Source organism: Scatophagus argus, chromosome 8, assembly GCF_020382885.2.
Source record: "Scatophagus argus isolate fScaArg1 chromosome 8, fScaArg1.pri, whole genome shotgun sequence".
Taxonomy (NCBI): domain Eukaryota; kingdom Metazoa; phylum Chordata; class Actinopteri; family Scatophagidae; genus Scatophagus; species Scatophagus argus.
The window spans coordinates 12,090,281-12,108,286 of record NC_058500.1 but is presented as its reverse complement, the minus strand read 5'-3'; the positions used below and the strand labels follow the sequence as shown (position 1 = coordinate 12,108,286).

The window sequence follows — 18,006 nt, the reverse complement described above, 5'->3', positions numbered from 1 at the left end:
AAACAACTGGCAACAGTAGAAGACACATTTACATAGTTAGATATATTCACAGCGCACGGCTGGTCCTTAGTAACCTGATCACACCCTCACAGTCCGCTTTTGTTTGTTTGTCGACCTGGTTCTTCAGGCATTGGTCATGAATCACTCTGCCTCCCAGCAGAGTGCATCTCGCTGTCTGGCACCACCTTTCTACTTTCATAGATATTCATTTTCTGCACTTGGTGGAAAATAACAGCTATAAACACACTTCCCCCCTGGTAGAAAAGCCATTTTGACTGCTTTGTGACCCTCTTGTTCAGTAGTTCAGCAAACAGGCAGTTTGCAATGCAGACATTAAAAAATGTATTTCTCATTTCCACATCCCCTGAATATGCAGTGGAATCATGTCTGAGCAGGAATAAACGCAGACGATTATCCTGTGATAGACCGCAAAAGGCCAGAGTGCCTGTAGCCAGTTATCAGATACACTCCTGGCACCTTCATAACTGAATACATCATGGTTAAAACAACACATGCGTTACCAAGGACACACTGATTGGCGAAGGTTAGTATATGCAAATTCAGTTCCTTGGAATTTGTCAACACCAATTTGAGTGCAGCAAGGGAGAAAAGAAGACAGGGAGAGCCAGAGGCTATATAACACCCGTAATGATGAACAAATGCACGGATCATAATTAACAGGTATCTTTGTTGTAAGGCTGTAAGGCAGTGGGACAAAGATCATGTTGTCTGCAGTGGAAATCATGATGACAAAATGTATTGTAATTCTAATTTGGTGATGAGAAATATTTTGCTATGAGCAACATTTTAATTTTTAAACATATCATGACCTGCCTCGACTAAAAATGTGTTTAGACTAACTGGAAAAGTACTTTTAAGTGTTCAATATATCATTCCTTATGAAACTTCTTCTCATTTAGTAAAATTAAGAGTAGTAATACAACAGTGTAACAATACTCCAAGTTAATTCTGCATTTCAAACACTGTGTAAGTAAAAGTACAAAGTATCATTCATAAAATGTACCTAAAATATCAATAATAAAAGTGCTGTCCCCAGTGACTGATATATTTAAAATAAATGACATTAGTAGATTGTTAATACTGATGTATCAGTGTTCATACAGCATGTCACTGTTGTGGTGGTCAACATAGACAAAGTTTTAACTAAACAATAATAATAATAACAAAAAGGGTGTCCGCCCCAGTTGTTGGATCCCCTCCAAAAGGTTGCAAGATAAAACTGCAGTGATTGTGAACTGATTTATGATTTTGGAAAGAGTTCTATTACATAAATCTTTTTTTTTTTTTTTGACTTTTCACTAATTTTTGCTTTTTTTAATGAAATATCCTTTGGTTTCAAACAGTTATTTAGATAAAACCATATCTCAAAACTGAACCTCAGTGCAGTACTTGAGAAAATGTTCTTTTATCCACCACTGTACAGCAGAAGGGTGACACGGTTTGTATATCTGACTATGTTCTTAATCTGGCAGTCTTGTTTTGTTATTCCTTAGTTCTTGTGTGTTTATGAAAACGTTACATAAAATATTGTTATTATAGGCTGAATATTGCCTTTTTAATGTGGTGAAATGCTATTAAAAGTGCACAACAAATGATCAATGAAATGAACAGATCTTGCCCTGAGGTGCCTTGAGGATGGGCCAAGCACCCGCTTTGAGAACTGCTGCAGTACATCATAAATACGCAGTTCAATACAGATTCCCTTTTCCAACTTCTCAGTGAAGGCAATTTCTGTTCTATTTGTTTATCTAAACCGTTTCAGTGTGTGTATAGCCATCGCTGTTCTTCATATTGTCACAAGGCAACAAACTCTCAGGTTTAGTAAATAGTAATAAAATAATGTTTAAAAAAATAGAATTCACTCATATGCATTTGAGAAGAAAAGGTGTGTAGTGCCAACATGCACAGTGTCTAAGCCTTTTTTAAACACACACACACACACAAGCACACACAGAGATGTTATGGATTTGGCTGTCTCAGAATAGACCTTTTGCAGGTGCCTTTTGGGGGGGTCACGTACAGTCATTGCTGGACGATACATCAGAACAGATTCATGTTAAAAGGTTAAATTTCAGTTGATTTAAAAGATATAGAATTTTTAATGACATAATGTTACAGATGTTTAATATGTCTAGAAAGCGAAATGAGAGACTTTTTGTTGTTCTTGTTGTTTGAACTGTGGACTGTGGTGTGATCGTATTGCTCTCTGAAGCTTTGTAATCCGTTCTTGAACTGCAGCATCTTTTTGGAAGAAAATCCATCATGATAAATCCAGCACTGAATGTCTTTCCTGATTATTTTTCCATTTCCAGTTTTTAGAAACCATAATGTTGCTATTGTGGTTCTTAGCCGACTACTGGCAATCTCATGATGCCTTGATTGAGTCTGTCCACCAATCGGAAGCTTTGTTCTTAACTTGTCGGCCAATCACAGCAACACGCTTATCCACCACTGTGAACTCTACACTCATGCTACTTCCTGCATTAACGCTTAACATTGCATTCAACAGAATTCATACGCTGCAATATGAACTCAGTTGCGAGCCATACAGGACTGGTTTCTTCATAAAGTATTGCAAGAGTCTGAATGACAATAAATTACAATCTTGATTATCTTTCTCATTCATTATAATTTGTTGATTTCAATGACTTGGTCTTTCTCAACTAAAATAAACACACTTTCTCCAACTTTTGACCAGAGTGGTAGGAAATCCTGGGATGTTTGTTAGCATAAAAAATTTCACATTTCTAATGTTCAGGTTGAATTTTTCACAAGCCATATGGAGCCGTGCTGTACGCCAAACATGGAGTGCAGCTCCAGCGTGGAGCAACCTCTAAGCAGGGGAGACAGCCTGTCTCTGCACATCACATTAGAGAACCTCTTTGAGTGAGCATGCATGTAGGTGTGTGTGCATGTGTTTGTGTGTGTCTTTCCGTGTGCATTTACTGCAGGCCTGTCTGCGTGCCTGACTGAATGCACATGTCCTGAGCTTGTGTGAGAGTGGTTTAACACATGCATCTGAGCATCCCTATACATCTTTGTCCTCACATCTCTGTTTCCCCTTTCTGGCAGACCAAGCACCTTTCAGAGTAAGTTAAATTCTTAGTAGCCCGTAATCAGTGGCGATGTACAGTGATTGCAGCCTATAGACTGAGAATCAATGACTCAACAGTGTGTGGCGAAGTGATCAGCATAATCGCCGTTCCGCTTTACTTCAAAATCCAAACCAAGCTGTTTCTCCAAGACTATTGGCAAAGCCACTGAGACGTGTAACCAAGGCCTGGACTTTGTGTACGACTAAGAGCTCTTCATTGCAGGAGATCTGTAGTCAACTAAGAGTGTTAGGGCTCTGTGGTCTGGGTATAAAGCCTGGAACTTTCACACAGTTCTGTTGGGATGTGCATAATAAAGCATGTGGATAACAGAAAGAGACAGGAGGATGGATGGTTTAACAGATGGAGAAGCACCGATGGCAAAGGAGAAGCATCTTTTTCTGCTCTGGCCTGAGAGATAAAAAAGCCAGACAGGCGTACACACAACATGTCTTTGGTATAATCTCAGCTACAGTTGAGTTATGTGAAAGAAGAGAGCAGTGCAGGATGTAATTGCAGCAACCATCACGCCCTCCAATCATTCCCTCAGCCCGGTAATATCATACACAAATTTTCTTGACATCCCACCATATATGTGTGTGTGTGTGTGTAAGAACGTCAACCTTGAAGTGACCTAAGGCATTCTATCACTAATTATCTGATTACTCGTCTGTTTTTTCCCACTCAGACAACCTGCAACTGGATAACGCTGTAACTCCCTGATTACAACTTACTCCACAATCAATCATCCATTAACGGGAGCACACAGATGGTACACATTCCCACACAGACATACACACTCTTATGACAGTGTCAAGCTAAAATACCAACACCACCATTACTTAGACTATTTCAGAGTATAGTACGATAAAATAGCCAAGACAAAATCTTCAACGACACAAAGCTGCAGCTTCTGAAGTTTTATCTTATCTTATGACTTCGCTATTCATCTCTCTCACCCGGGGTTCTTTAGTGTTTTCGTGGCTTTGTGCAGACCTCAGCACTTCACTGAAAGCCCAGTGATGCTCCACAATAAGAGCGCATCTCCTTCCTTTCTCTGTGTCTTTTCACCATCCTCGCATTTCTGAAAATATTCGCCCTTGCCCTGTCAAGAATGGCTGGCAGCCTGAGAAGAGCAGAGTCAATCTTACACACTGCCATAGATGACACACGCACAGAAGTAGTTCAAAGCAGCCATTTTCTAGCGGGGATACACAGATATCGTACAAACACTTACACCTAAACAAAGAACCATATATTGTTGTTTCATTATGGGATTTTTTTTTTAGTTAAGAAGAAGAAGAAGTCAATTGTTCAACTTTTATTGGCAGTATATATATATTTTTACATACACACATACTGAATTTTACTACTGCATTTATCCCATCCTTAGTTGAACACACACATGCAACACCCGGCAAATTATATGCAGTGAAACACACACAGGAGCAGTGGGCAGCATCAAGCGCCCGGGGAGCATATTGGGGGGTTAAGTGCCTTGCTCAAGGGCACATCAGCCAGCTAATGGGAGGGGGGGCGTTTTTTTTTATCGCATTAATCACTCCACCACACACACACTACATAGAAGGCCAAAGGACAGGTCTGCTATTTGTTGAAAACATGACATTCCTATAAAAGAAATAAAGAAAAGACTCCAACATAATTTTCCTCTTTCAGTCATCCGCTAATACAAGACGGATGTTTAGATATGCAATACACTGACTGCTGTAGAAATGTCTTTAGCATCACGGATGTTAGACATGAGGTAACCACAATGACAAACAACGACAACCACTTCAAATGAAGGGCAGCTGTTGCTCGGCACTTTATCACGGCATGGAAGCCAAAGGCAGAGCTTAACATTTTTAAGCCATCACTGTCCATCATGGTTTTATCCTTCGGTGACTTTGTCATGTCAATTACTTATTTTGGTCAGATATGTTTTTTAATATGTTAGTCACGTCCCTGGTTTGCCTTATTTTCTTCCTCCACAAATCTGGAGAAGCAGTTTGAAATAAAACTGTTTCTTTCTTTCTTTTTCTCTCTCTTTCTTTCATTCTTTGTCTTAGTGATTATATCTGTAACACTGGCATCAACCCCTGTCAAAATGGCAGAGGAACCTCAAAACCTCTGGAGCTCCAAAGATCTCCCTCTTTATTGTTTATGTGCACACTTGAATGTGGCTTCAGTTGCTATTTGGGGTTTATGTAGACAACATTTGGAGTTTTGTTTTTATTTATCAATAGACAGACTCATTTTTCTTCCATGCCCAATATCATAATATGGAACAAATTTCTATTTTATTTATAGGATAGTTTAATGAATAATGATTCCACAACAGATAAAATTCCAACTCCTTCTCAGAAAAAGGATCCTTTCCACCAGAAGGAGAAGTCCCTTAAATGTCTTTATTTCGTTGCCATCAGTGTGAAATATCTCTAAAGCTACTGAATAGGTTACCATTAAATTTAGGATAAATTGTATTACTTTTGGTGACATCTTAACTTTCCATCTTGTGCTATTATCAACAATTTAATTCTTTTTCTTATGAACAAATACCTTCAAAAATAATGCAAAGCACTCTAAATACAAATAAATGTTTTTTGTTTTTTTCCATTTATTCCATTAACACAACACTAAAAACAACAACCATCAAAAATTAGATTAAAATAACTGTACACTGAGCTGCCACATACAATCCAGTAAAAGAGCCCTGCAATAACAAGTGTATTTTAAAAGCTGGTCAGCTAAATTACACAATGTTATTATTGATTGCACAGGTGTACACTGAGTTTCAGTTCCATATATGTAGAACTTATTGGTTTGTTGTACTGGATGGTAGCTACTACAACCAATAAAATGAGATGGAGGTGGGTTATTTGTCCGTGTCACACACAGCTGATCATCGTGAACCACAGGGGCAAAGACACCTAACCTTCACATGAGAAATGAACTGGAAAGTAGTAAGAGACCTCAGGGCTCAATCATGCTAGTGACTCAGCCACTTGGCCCACATGAGACGGATATCACACATCCAGGGATTTCTAATCCATAAAGCTCACTGCTTGCTGTCTATGCTGTAACCTACAGGCATTCTGAAGCGTTACCCCACTATGATGGGACTGCAAAGACGTGAAAGCCCCTGAACTGAGAAGACATTTCTTGTTGGATTACTTGTGTTCCCCTTCCTCTTATTAAAAAACTTTTTGTGTGTTCTTCTTGGCAACCAGCCTCTGTGGTCCCGTATTTCATTGTGAATCCAACCTCTGCATTCCCTCGGGTAGCACATGGCCTATTCGCTCCAACTTTACAACATGTGAAAAGAAATTGGCTGCAGAGGCTGCCTGAAGAGGTAATCAACAACAGATCCAATACAATAAATGCTGAACACAGACACTGACCAAGTGACAGGAATATGTACTGTGCACACGCACATATACACCACATACACACATGAATGGACATAAACACACATCTACCTACCTGTGTGGCTCCTGTGTGCTTGTGTGAGGGAGGCCAGACAGAGGGACAGCAGCAGACTCCATACACCTACTCCACAAATGCACGGACCTCGTTCCCGCATTCTGCCCAAAAGAAACAGAAACAAACATACTCTGTTAGAGAAAGCACGTAGAGTGGGAATACAATATACTGTAACCTTCATTAGGTTTTTCAACTGCTGCTATGTAAATGAGGATATACTACCCCAGGATGGCAATGTGCATGTGTCAATCCAGACTGAAATACCACAATGACTATTAAATGCATTGCCATGAAGGTTTATGCAAACATTCATCGTCCCCAGAAGATAAATCCTAATGACTTGGGTGACTTGTCAGACACAACCACAGCAGGTCAAATGAAATATCTCCATATCTCCCACTTGGCGAGGGACAGCATTTTGTTCACACAATTGGGATTCCCAGATGACGGCTTTTAATAACTTTCCTGATCCACTGTCTTTAGTACCTCTATGAGGTCCAGATTTGCAGTTTTGAGTGAAATATCTTCACAACTATTTGATGGATTGCCATGAAATTTGGGCCTCACACTCCTGTTCCCTTCAGAGTGAAATGTAATGCTCTTAGTGATCCTTAACTTTTCACAAAGCACTACCAGCAGATAAAAATTTTAGTTGTTGTCTTTGGTTTAAGACTGCATGCCTGAGCATGTTAGCATTTAGCTAACACAGACTCACAGCACAGCACGACAGTAGACTCTTGTTAAAGCACACAGGCAGAAAATTAGACAACTTTCCAAGATAACTGTAAAACATACAGACACAGCCAACATGCGCATATAACCTACAGTCCCTGTTTGCCCTGCCGAAGAAAACAATATTTGTGCAGGGAAATTATTGTTTACAGCAAATACATTCAAACAGATGGGGAAATGGTGAGTGACAGAGAGGGAGAGACAAGGGATGAAAGACAGAAGCTTGCAGACTACCACTACTTGTAGATTTGGTCTGTATCTTGGAAGGAAGCAGGAAAACAATATCAGAAACAGTAATGAGCCAATTTAATACAGTCTACATTGTCACCATCCAGTGATTAACTGTAAGCATTTGTAAATTTGGTTGCTTGCAAATAGAGTATTGTAATCCAAAGCAAAGCAGTCCAAAGCTGTTACCGCCTACTCAGGTCTGGCCAGTGTCTGCTGAGAACAGTCACACACAAAGAAGACAATAAACTCTTCCAAAAACACAATAATGAAAACTTTGTTACAAACAAATGCAAGTTTAATAGAATACAAAACAACCAAAAATTGTGTTTTTGGTTTTTTCTTTTTGATCATTCAGCCGTGTAGTTTTAATAATGTGTTTTTTAATATTTATTTCCAATACTGTTCTAGTAGGCAAACAGCAATGAATAAATACTCTAAACACGCAACACCTCTTGTTGTGTGTGTGTGTGTGTGTGTGTGTGTGTGTGTGTGTGCCTGTCCAAATGCTGACAGGTGTTTACATTGACGCGGTGAGCATGAATGCATATGCTTAAAGCACTTTATATTCTGAGCACTGAGCAGCAGAAACTTTCTCCACCAACTCTGATTTGTGAGTAGGCTTGCATACGTACATACATACATATCGGTTTGTGAGCATGTGAATAAATAACTGCAGGAGGCACACAAAACAAAAGCAAACATATGAGAGTAAGATACAACCATTTTCATCGTGCTGACATGAAAATAAACAGGAGGTGCGTGAATCTGAGGAAGAACATTTCAACTCCGTTAGCTGCCACTTCTACTCTTGCTTGTATACCCTTGCTCTTTTTCCTACTCCAGACTCTCCACACCTCCAAGTGTTGATTTTGTCTTTATATTTCTCGGCAAGGGAGCTTTTACCCAGACTGGAGAAAGATTTGGAGTTTTTCTGGTATAAAGTGCAGCATTACTCCATTTCTTCTTGAAACAGGCAAGGAACTGTCATTACAATGAACACTGTAGACTGGGAGCATAATCAACAAAGTGACTGTGAATGTAATTTACTAACACTTAAACACTGGAGTTGCTGTTTTCATGGGAGTTGCTTTACTTTTGTAAGTAAGCCAGCGAATGTGTAGAGCAGAAAAAATGAAAGAATCTTGTGAAATGCTTTTGAGCAGATTTGTGATGATACAAGTAAAACAAAGCAAACTTTCCAGGTTTGTTTGAGGGTCTGTGCAGATTATCTCAGTGCAGATTAGATTACACACACACCTGGTTGGGGTCTGTGCTGACGTGTTCAGTTGTGCACATGTATTCGGGCATACATCTGTGTGCATGTGTGTGTCAGTGCTTTGCCATGAGGGAGTGTGTGTGTCTGTGGTGAGCCCTGGCTTGAGTTCTGAGCTCGGTGTGTGACTCATCTGGCTATGCAGCCAGGCATTTCTCAAGCTGAGAGAAGCTGCAAAGCCAGACAGGCTGAGCCAAGGCTTTCTCTGGTTAGAGGGCATCTCTCTCTCTCTCACACACACACACACAGAGTATCATACACATATACAATTTATTGTCTGTTTTCGTCCTTTCTCCCATTCATCTCTTTCTCTGTCTCCTTTAGTCCACCGCCCTCCCTTCCCCTCTTAGCCCTTTCTTCCTGTCCACACCTATGCTCTGCTTGTAGTAAATAATTAGGAAGCAAAGCACAGACGCTGCCTGCTTCCTCTCCAGCTCATTTAGACACACAGCAGTGTTTGTGATGATGCAGTGCCACTTCATTTTGGCTGCTTGTTTGGTCTGTCTGCCGCAGAATGAGTGGGTGTGTAATATAGAAATGGATTCAGAAAGGAGCAGGAAAAGAGAGAGAGAGAGAGAGAGAGAGAGAGAGATAAAGAAGCGGGGAGCTGTGTGTGTGCGCATGTGTGTGTGTGTGCCTGACTGCCAAGGAACATGGGGTTCTCATCAATAGCATCTAAACAGCCTGACTCTCAATCAGTATCAAACTCAGCACCCAACGGTGACACGGTTACACACACGCAAACTCACAAACAACCCGGGAGGGGCGGGGGAAATCGATTCTTATATCCATCTCGATTCTCTCCTCAATGATAATGTCTCCATGCAGAAAAGTCAATCATCAGACTTAAAACCCAGATCTTAACATTATGATCACCTGTAAGTATTTTGCAAGTCTGGGCTGTGCTTTCCTTACAGCTGACTTTTCACTTAAGCTTCATGTGTGAAGGGGAGCGACAATCCATTAAACACATGAGGGGATTTCTTTTGCGCATGTCCAATGGTCATTAGACAATTTGAAGGGGGATGACGAGGGATGACATCCACCTTGTGATTAAAATGGCTAAATGCGGTTGAATAGTTAAACTATTGATAATTATGACGTTTTGGCAGAGCATTTCTGTTTTAACCAGTGCAGCTTTACAGCCCTAATGGACCAGACTGGTTTATGTGATGGTACTCAGCCAATCAAATCGGGTCCAGTCAGAGAGTGAGATAGATGTACACACAGGGCAAAGACAGGGACATACAGTCAGTCAGAAATAAGTGAGTTAGAGAAAAGTAATTTCACACATCATGCTCTAAAAAGAAAAGTAGACAGGGGGAAAAAAGCAAAAAAAGAGCTTTTAATCAAGAATGGACAGATTCTTAATGTTCGGTCTTCCCGGGGGCAGCTCAAAACCATTGTGTCTCATGTCCGAGACCATGTTGGTTATTAAAACCAATGTGAAGCACAAAGGACAGATTATCTCGAGAGCAAACATAGCCACTCAAAGCCAAACCGAGGACACAGAACATCTAGTTAGACAAGTTTGACAGTTTTCTAACTTTCTAAGTGCTGACGGTGAAGACACACAGTTGACACCAGCTGATGAGACCCCCAAACTCTGATGCTTGTTGGCGTAGGACACTTCGCATAACTTCAATAACACCACATGATCAGCCAACAGACTCAAAAACAGACTGAGTCAGTCATCAAAGGCATCGCTGGATTGACTTTGGACGACGAACAACAGTAACTGTTTCCAACATAGAAAAACGGATTAATAATCAGAGAAGACATTCAGTGTGGGATTTATCATCATTTATTTGTTTTACAAAGTCTCCAAAAACACACTGCAGTTCAAGGCTGGATTGTAAAGCTTCTGAAATGGATATGACCCCATGTAGGAGCCCATGGCAGGAGGCGCTTTGGGTGTGAACCACTGAACTGTGGGGATACACTTCTTTTTCACCGCAGTAAGAAAAAATCCATACTGTCACAGCCTAATGGTAGACACCAAAACTCCTCAGATCATATCCACCCGTAAGAAGGCGGCATTGGATCCTCTAACCCTGGATGATGTAGTTTTCATTAGCTGAACACAGAGGAGCAAAAGAGAAAGGAAGAGCGAGAGGAGAAAGAGACAGAGCTGGAGAAAGAGTGGTGGTCTCAGATGAGTTATGCAGTCTGTTCCATCCCTTTAATTAGTCCCATTGGAATGCCCTCCCCGCTCCATGCAGCTGATCAGCTTCCCCTCTATATCTCCAATCTGTATTTGCGTGCGTGTGCACGTGGACGTGTGTGTTTGTATGCATCTTAGCTAAAACCGAACAGACATCTCATGGGCATATGAGCTCTGGTTGATCTCCCAGCGGTCAAGGAGAAAGATGTAGTGGAAATGCATTAATATTCAAGGAGTTTCCATTGCCTGAGATATCCGCCATTTGGAAAATTGGATGACTGTACTCTCTACATCAGTTACTGGGGCAATTAACATGAAGTGATTTTGTTATCAGAAGATATATAGTGGTACTATTTTATTTCTTGTCAAGAAAAAACTGGAGGAATTGGTGTTTTTTAATATTAGGAAATGGTTTTAATCTGTGTCTGCATTGCTGCAGTAAAGACCATGTTGACTTGCAGTCATGCCTTACCTGATTGGTTCTCTTAAAACAAACCTGTAATGTGGTTATCACACAGGAATACCCCATAGTTATTTTAGTTCAATTGGTTAGTCAAAACTGTCCAATCAACAAGTTACCTGTCAGCCTGTATAACTTCAGCACCCAGAGACAGGACTGACACAAGTACACACATACACTCACACACACTCACATGCACACAATCAAAAAACTTACCAGCACGCCACTCACTTTAACTCCCATACTATCACTTTATTATCAATACCATCATTTTATTAACCATACTGTCACTTTAATGTCACACGGTTCACTCTACACTGTTTGTCTAGTCTTCGTATTTGCTAGTGGGTGTATTTTTTGCTTTTTGTATCTGTTTTTTATTTTTTTATACTCAATATGTGTACTCCTTCATGTAGCACCCTGGAGGAACGTTGTTTCAGTGCTCTATGTACTACACATACATAGTTGTAATGACAGTAAAAACTCCTGCATCCCTCGTATCCTTGTAACATGTTTACCCCTCATGGTTTGTTTGTAAAAGGTTTGTTTGTGAACATGAGCTGGATTAGAACAATGTACAAAGTTATAGACATGAAAGTATTCTAAAACCTACCAAGTACTGTTTCGTCTTATTATACTATTGTATTTTGTTACTGTGCAATTTTGTCATTAAGCTTGAGGAAAGAATTCTGCACCAGTTAGCGGTGAAATTAGCGGTGTGTGTGTGTGTCCTCACTCACATATATATAAGTTAACCATAAATTTGTATGACTATGAATTGGGAACAACAATTGTGGATCTTATTCATTCTGATAATTTAACAGTGAGATGACTATCCTGTGGAGTGGCACCCTGGCTAAGGTCATCAGGATGCTCTCAATAGCTTGTTGAGCAATTCAAAGTCACTGTATCAAAAGAAAATGGAAGATGTGGTTTGATATTGTCAAGAGGCAACAAAGAGGAACGGAAAGGACTCAGAGATGATAGAAAGGGAAGATGAAAGGTAAGGAGACGAGTTCATAGAGGCGCAGTAAAGGAAGAAAAGACAGTGGGAAAAGGATGAAGCAGAGGGGAACAAACAAAGGCTCCGAAGAGGGCATGGAGGGAGAATTTGGACAACAATTGATTGTAGTTTGTACTCAATATTTTCACTATAAAATTAGTATTTTGGAATAACATAAAGGATTACTTTATCAAAATATGTTTAACTGGAGCTGGAAAAATCCTGTCAACCAACCTGAGCCCAGGGAAAATACCCTGCTGCCTTATGCTGATTTGTTTTTAGTTGCATGGTGAATGTGAGTCGAAGTAGTATAGCAGCACTGTGTGTACAACTCTTGAGTACATCACAAGAGGCAGCACCCGGTAATGCTGAGCGAATTGGCTTCGGGGCTCCTGATAACTAGCTGCTAGCATTCCATGCCTGCATCTGTCAAATGTCAGTTCAGTCAGGTTGATCAAACTGGTTTAAGCGTGTACACCGGACAGAACCAGCAAAACCAGACATCTACCCAACCCTACTGATGCATCAGTTTCTGAACTTGGAAATACTTTTTAAGCAAGGTTAAAGTTGCCTGTCCATAGCCACTCATCCTTTGTGAGTTTACTGTTCAGATATAACATGACTGTGCTAAACTCTCTCTAAATATTTTTTATGGTCAAAACCTTGGATAACTTGAACGTATTTTACGTATTATATCATGACAGCTAGCAGGTGTGTTGTACTTCTGCTACTTGCGGCTGAGGCAATACAAATGTGTGATGACTAAGTCAGCACACAGCAGAAGATGAATGAATGTGAATGGATGAAACACAATTGTATGATGGTTTGTCAGAAGAAATCTCTATATTCCCGTGACTTAGTGGAAGGGTTTGTTTTGAAGCCAGAGTTAGGACTCTCCAAACCTAATTGCAACCACGGGAGATTTCAGCTTGATTAGGCCTCCCTGATTCTGCTAGGAGTGTGTGTGTGTGTGTGTGCGCGTGTACATGAGTGTGTGTTTTCATTAATGAAATCCAAAGTTTGGCCTTTGTGGATAAATTCGCTCCATGTGACCTGTGGTGAAAGCCTGCAGCTCCAAATTAAGCCTCCAATTTAACAAGCATTGTGGAAACTCAACATTGTGTGTGCGCGTATGTGTGTGTGTGTGTGCTGGGGGGAAACAGGGAGGAAAATGGAAGGAACAGAGAGAAAAAAAGACGAGTGGGAAGCTTTTGGCCCTTTCTTCCTTCATTCCAGTGCCTCTTATCACTCTTTCACTAGTTAACTGTATTCTATGACTTCAGCAGAGTGCACAGAAATGACATCCCCATCTTTCAAATCAGCTTTTGCCTGCTGCTGCTGCTACATTTGTGTCCCCAACACATCCCGAAAGCTTGATTCGACCCCAAGGTGTCACACTCCATCTATCTCCCTCCTCTTTTGCTCTGTCTCTGGCTGCCGCTCGCCGTGCTAACCTGGAGAACTCGCTGCACCGCGAGGTACGATCCTGATGTCACTACAAATCCATCGTCCACACACGACACAGCCGCCCCTAAAACATCCTCAGGTCAAACACAAACAAAGCACGCACGCGCGGCACACACACACACACACACACCACACAGACAACATGTCGTCGCAGTGTGTCTGCTGACAGTGCAGATCCAGGTGGTAAACGAAGTTATGTTGTCTGAGCCTTTCTATCACCCACAAGTCCGACAGCACCAGACAATAGAAGAAAAAGGGAGCTGCCAGCCCTCACCTACAGGCGCGGGCTACACTACAGCTATAAGCTGGCTTAACACTGCAAAAATAACATCAAAGTCCTTCCCTCCATAGAATACACAGCACAACACTTTCATATTTATCTATCACATTTTGACTACACTTCAGTTTTCTGCAAGGTTCTTGGGCAATAACAGAAAAAAAAACCCCACTTTGAACTAAATAAACAAATGCAAAGTGGGGGATCTGTTGAAGCTTTGGAATTTAGGAAATATATTAAAGCAAAATGCAAATGGCCTGCACTGTGTTGTCCCTGAGAGAGGATAGCGTCAGGCATGAGAGAGCACGTTCCAAAATATAATTCAAGGGGGAGAAATGGCTTCTTTAATTCAATTCCGATGCAGGTTTTTTGACATTGTGGCATCTTGGCTGGGAGAGTGTGAGATGAGCAAACTGGAAATCCATCCAATACTATTAGCCTGTGTTGCCAAATGTGTAGAGGTGGTTGTGCAAAGTGAGAAAACAGATGAAAGTAAAGGTTTTTATTACAAAGAACTGACATGGTTGCTGAACAAGCAACATTAGAAATTGAGGAAATTCAGTATGGGTCTCATCCAAGGGTATAAAACAATAAGGAACGACTGAGCCTCAGTCTGTGAAAGTAGTGCAGACTGGAAAAGGGTGGAGCTAGTGCAGGAAGAAAGCGGGTTCTACTTTTCCAGCGCACTATAATCGTAGTCTGATTTCCTCTGTCCATCTGTCAGACAGACAGGTTAAAGTGACCGGCAGTAAAAGCACTTTCTCTCTCTCCTCCCCCCCCTCTCCTCCTCTCTGTGCTCTCCATTCTCCTGTGCCTTCCATCTTAATTTTTCATCACACTGTGGTTTGCAGAGGGCCGGCCTCTCCACCGCCCTCAGCTGGTATATTTAGACTGTGTCTCTCCTCCCCTTCCATTTCTCTCTCTCTCTCTCTCTCTCTCTCTCTCTCTCCCTCTTTTCTGCTTGTACTACCTCTTATTGGAATTTGACCGATCAGTTGACTAACTGATTTGAAATCAGTTTTCAAGCAAAAACACCAAATATTCTCTTGTTCCCACTTAGGTCTGTTTTTCTCTGTTTTATATCATTTTGACTTTACTATCCTAGAATTAGAACATTACTTTGGACTCCAATACTTTTTGATTGTAAGAGTTAATTACGAGACAACGAAAGTCTCGTAAATAAAAGGGCTGGGGATTTATTCACCTCATGTACAGTGTGTTATGGTTAGATTTGTACTGAACTGAATGCCACAGCGACAGACTGAATGATGTGCAGAACGACAATGAACATCGATGATGGAAAAATGAACAAACTATATATGAAGTCAGTGATGACAAAGGGAACTGAGTCATTCATCAATTTCCACCTCTGTGGTTTTTTGACTGAACTATTGATCGAGCAAATAGTAATATACTGTACATGTTCTGGGACACTTTTTATGAGAAAAAAAATGTGATAAAAATATACTGCATTATGTTACCGTGGATTCAGTGAGTTATTTCTATTTGCATTTATATTTCAGTGATGTATGACGATATGTGTCATCAGACACATATGGCCCATTTAGAGAAAAGCTCTCATGTTACTCGCTGGAGATTACGAATTGAAGTGGCCTATAAGAAAGACAAACACTCTTGGATGCTCTGAAACCAACACCTGCCACTGAGGAAACATATGCACACAGGCTTAAAAGCACACAGTGAGCACTCAGCGCAGCAGCCTCGCAAGCAATATTTTGTTTAAAATCATTCGTGTTGGTTTGCAAGCGAAGCTGCTGCCAGTTGGGAGCCTCAAGAACACTCAGTCTGAGCAGGAAAAACTTCAGCCACAACAGGGTTCATCCATGTGTGTCAGAATACCAACGCTGCTGGTTATAGTTTGTGTAGAAATAAATAAAGAAAAGTTGAGAGTAATAAAAAGCAATGGAATAACGGTATATCAGAGGAGTCAACAATCCATGTTTCCTGTTGTTTTTGTATTTTTTCATTTTAGAGAGAAAGTTTGAGTGGGGATAGAGCGAACGAGCTGATCAGTGAGTAGATAAGAGACAGGAAGTAATGACTGATGTGGCAGAGCCTGAGACGTGGTAAAAGGGCATTGGGGCAGCAGGGGGTTGTCACAACATACCACAATTGATGATAACCGTGATCATCAGAAAATTAAATATTGCAGATTTTAGGCCTTGTGGAGTTTTCTTTTATTAGTTCATCTGGTTGGCTTTCCTCTATTCAACAAGTGTAATTGTTCTTTTTGTGCTGCCATGGTTACATACTCTCCCTCCACCTCCCTCCACTCATACTTTGAGTGTAATTCGTTTGCCAAAAAGCGAGAAAACACTACAAACAAAGGTGAAGGTGAGCTGATATCATGACGGCCCTAAGTGCAGCTTTTTGTCTAATTCTCTGACAAAATAACACACAGGGCTAAAGAACAATGCAGAGATCACAACGGGACACCTCGCTGATGGCTTCAGTCCTCTCTGGTCTCATTCTGTAGACTCCCCTAAACTCCCCCGGTTCAGACCTATTTCTCTGCCCTAAATGCATAATTTTGTAAATGAAGCATCTGCTTGGGTGGTCCCAGTAGACCCATGTGTATCAAGCTTAGGCTGACATCCGCACACACAAAGCCACACGCACCATTAGTCAAAAACGGTTTTGCTGACGGTCCCCAAAACTATGTAGCACAGTGTAAGTTAGGGATATGACAGGTATGTTTTTAAAATTCATACATCTCCATGTGTTCATGTTCCAGTGTGTGTATACGCTCAGTATAAATGTTAAATAACAAAAAGCACTGGGACACTGAGACATTTGCAAAGAACGTTACATATAATATGATAATACACTCCAGTCAAGTGTAGACGATGAATCGTGACACTAAAGAGGTGGGTCGCTGTGAATGTATTTAGTTTTCCTGAATGTGAACAGGCCTTAATGAAGAGCACTTTGGTTCTGTGTGTGTCTGGTACAGGAGCTGTACAGATAAACACACACTGGAAGACAAACAATAAGCTGGAAATGCTTCTGAGAAGTACAAAAATGGAGTTGTAGTTTTAGTTCTAGTTATCTCTACAGAAGAAACAGCATGAAGTCCTTGTCTCTATAGTAACATGACTCTTGTTGTGCATGAGCATGACAACAGAAATTACATTTAATACAATGAATTACATTAGGAATATGTGAATATAATACTGCTGAAAAACAATGTTAAATGAAAAACAACAAATGAATTTCAAAATTATCTCCACAGATAGCTATTACTATGTAAGCGATGATGCCAGTAACTCGGGGTGTTGGATGCTTGTTAGTGCAGGTGTTTGTGTGTGCATGAATGCACACATGCATGTATCCAGGTGTGCCGATAGTACAGTACATAATGAGGTCTTCCAGCGATGTTCACTACATTTCTTGGTAACAAAAGGCAACAAAGAGAATAAAGCAGAGGGCCTCATGCATTACTCAAACTTCACCCTCTTTCTTTTCTTTGTCTCTCCTCCCCACATTACTCCTCATTGCTTTCCTATTTCAACACACAGCCTGGTGCACATAACTTATGCATGCTGTTTTCATACAGGTTGTGTGTACCTGTGTGTGTGTAAGTGTGTGTGTACATGTGCGTGTTGTGTTTGCTATCCAGCAGCCACAGATAGCAGCAGAGCAGTAATGGTGTATAACTCATCCTAACTGTGCAACAGTGAAGCAGCTAAGGTCAACACATGAGTTTGTGGTGGAAAGTGAACTGCCTGGACACACTGCGCATGCATACACATACACACACACACGCACACACGCACACACAT

At 40.8% G+C, this 18,006-nt stretch overlaps 1 protein-coding gene across 1 annotated transcript in view; it reads right to left on the bottom strand.

Annotated features, from left to right (window-relative positions):
* The window catches only part of LOC124063434 (chemokine-like protein TAFA-2), a 68,760-nt gene that overhangs the window by 27,985 nt on the left and 22,769 nt on the right, over positions 1-18,006 (bottom strand). The window contains exon 2 of the mRNA XM_046397101.1: positions 6,597-6,697. Within this exon, the coding sequence (XP_046253057.1) occupies positions 6,597-6,696 (100 nt within the window). The 5' untranslated portion in view covers position 6,697. The remainder of the gene's footprint in view (positions 1-6,596; positions 6,698-18,006) is intronic.